At 33.9% G+C, this 1892-nt stretch overlaps 1 protein-coding gene across 1 annotated transcript in view; it reads left to right on the forward strand.

Moving 5' to 3' along the window:
• LOTGIDRAFT_155304 (hypothetical protein) overlaps positions 1 to 947 on the forward strand; it is a gene marked incomplete at both ends in the record, with an annotated part of 3592 nt that extends 2645 nt beyond the window's left edge. Inside the window, 2 exons of the mRNA XM_009066873.1 lie at positions 83 to 161; positions 377 to 947. Coding sequence (XP_009065121.1) covers positions 83 to 161; positions 377 to 947 — 650 coding nt within the window. The remainder of the gene's footprint in view (positions 1 to 82; positions 162 to 376) is intronic.
• Between the last annotated feature and the right edge of the window lie 945 nt (positions 948 to 1892).

Below are 1892 nucleotides of genomic sequence, written 5' to 3' on the forward strand. Positions count from 1 at the left end.
GTTGAAATAGGGATATGAAAATAAGCTGTATATGTTTACCTTTAATTAATAATTTAACAGAACTGTGATGTTGATATTTTAGGGTCTGTAGTTGGAGGAATATTTGGTGCTATTATTATTATAGTCATTATTATAGTAGTGGTACTGTTTCTTTACAAGAGGTAAGATTATGAAATATTTTCAGACTCGCAATATTCAATGTTAATGCATATACCGTTCTTGTCAAATTGACAACATGAAAAACCATACATGATACATGATACGCAAAAGTAAATGCACATTGAAATTTCTTTAACATATTGTTTGACTGCCTTTCTGATATGTGATTTCCTTGGAAAATGTAATGGCACAAATAATAAATTAACTCTATTTACAGAAGGAAAAAGTCACAAACATCACAATCAATAACAGATAAGAAAATTTCTATACAAACTGTTACACCACAATATGATGTTATTGATGGTCCTGGAACAATTAATAATCGTAAAGATACCAGTGGATATGATGAAATAGAACTGGACAATAAACCAAGAGTACAAGCCACTGCTGCACATCTAAAACCCACTACAATAAACAACCGTAATGGTGAAATAGAATTTGTCCGAAAACCAAAAGTCCAAACAACTGATAATTATGATCATGTCGGAGATGATAAACTGAAAGTAAAACCAGAAGATCTCGATAACTATAATCATATCGGAACTTACAATCATTCTGTACATGAAGATAACTACAATCATATCGGAAACAATTTGTCTCTAAGATCTAATCATCTTGATGCAGATTATAACCATATTAACGGATTGCCTGGTACTTCCAATGGTGAAGATGATTACAATCATATTGGTGATAATGATAACAATAATGTGATAACAGATGATAATTATCATCATATCGGATCGGGGGACATCAAGGTAGAAGGAGACTATGATCATATCGGATCGTGAGGTAATGGTCATTGCAATCATCATGTCCAAGATAGTAATAATCAAGATGATAGTGATGAACCTTATAATCTGGCTACTTGTTAAGAGATTTTGTAGTATTATTGTGATCATCTTTTAAACTTCATCATGTTTATCAATCAAAAGATTCATTTGTAAATTATCTAGTCTTGTAATCGTCGTATTTATGTCATCATTTATTTATACTGTAACTGCTTACTTTTTTAGTAAAGTCTATACAAGCCTCCAAAGACTTACATTTTTTGAATTGTTTACTTATTGTTTAGGACAAAAATGATTGAAATCGAGGTTCATCAACTCATAACGAAATGTACAAATGAAATAAAACAATACACTCAGTTTTTGAGTGTATTTGATGTATAAAAGCAAGATTTAGATAAACTGATAAATAATTTGTTGGCTTGGTGTCGTAGTTCAGAAACACAGAAAAAACGTCCAACTTTTCTGCACCATGTGGACTTATGAAGACAGGGAACGCCATGCAGGGTGCAATGGGGTAGGTTTTGCCAGGACAGTGGAATTTCGATTTCCAACTGTCGAGGTTTCATTAACGTGCACAACCTGTAGCACACGGGGCCTTGGTTTATTGTCCCACCCGAACGACTAGACGCTTGTAATATTGCTAATCGTTGTAAGAGATCTACATTAGTCCAGAAGTAAACTATAGGGAATCACGGGGGGTAGCCTTCAACATGTAATAATCAAATAGGGGTAATCACGGGTGGTAGCCTTTAATCTGTAATCTTTAACACTTTTAAATTAACATCGGTGTGGTGTTTATGTAAATAATTAGAAACAGATGGTAGTATACAAAGGAGACCTATCCCATGTCGGCAGGGAAGGAGACACTGAGAGATTAGGAAACTATAGGGGTATAGAAAAGGAATCGGTCAGGCACGGCAATTAGGGTTAAGGAACAGTAAGGGA

The sequence above is a fragment of the Lottia gigantea genome (genome assembly GCF_000327385.1).
Source record: "Lottia gigantea unplaced genomic scaffold LOTGIsca_8, whole genome shotgun sequence".
Classification (NCBI taxonomy): domain Eukaryota; kingdom Metazoa; phylum Mollusca; class Gastropoda; family Lottiidae; genus Lottia; species Lottia gigantea.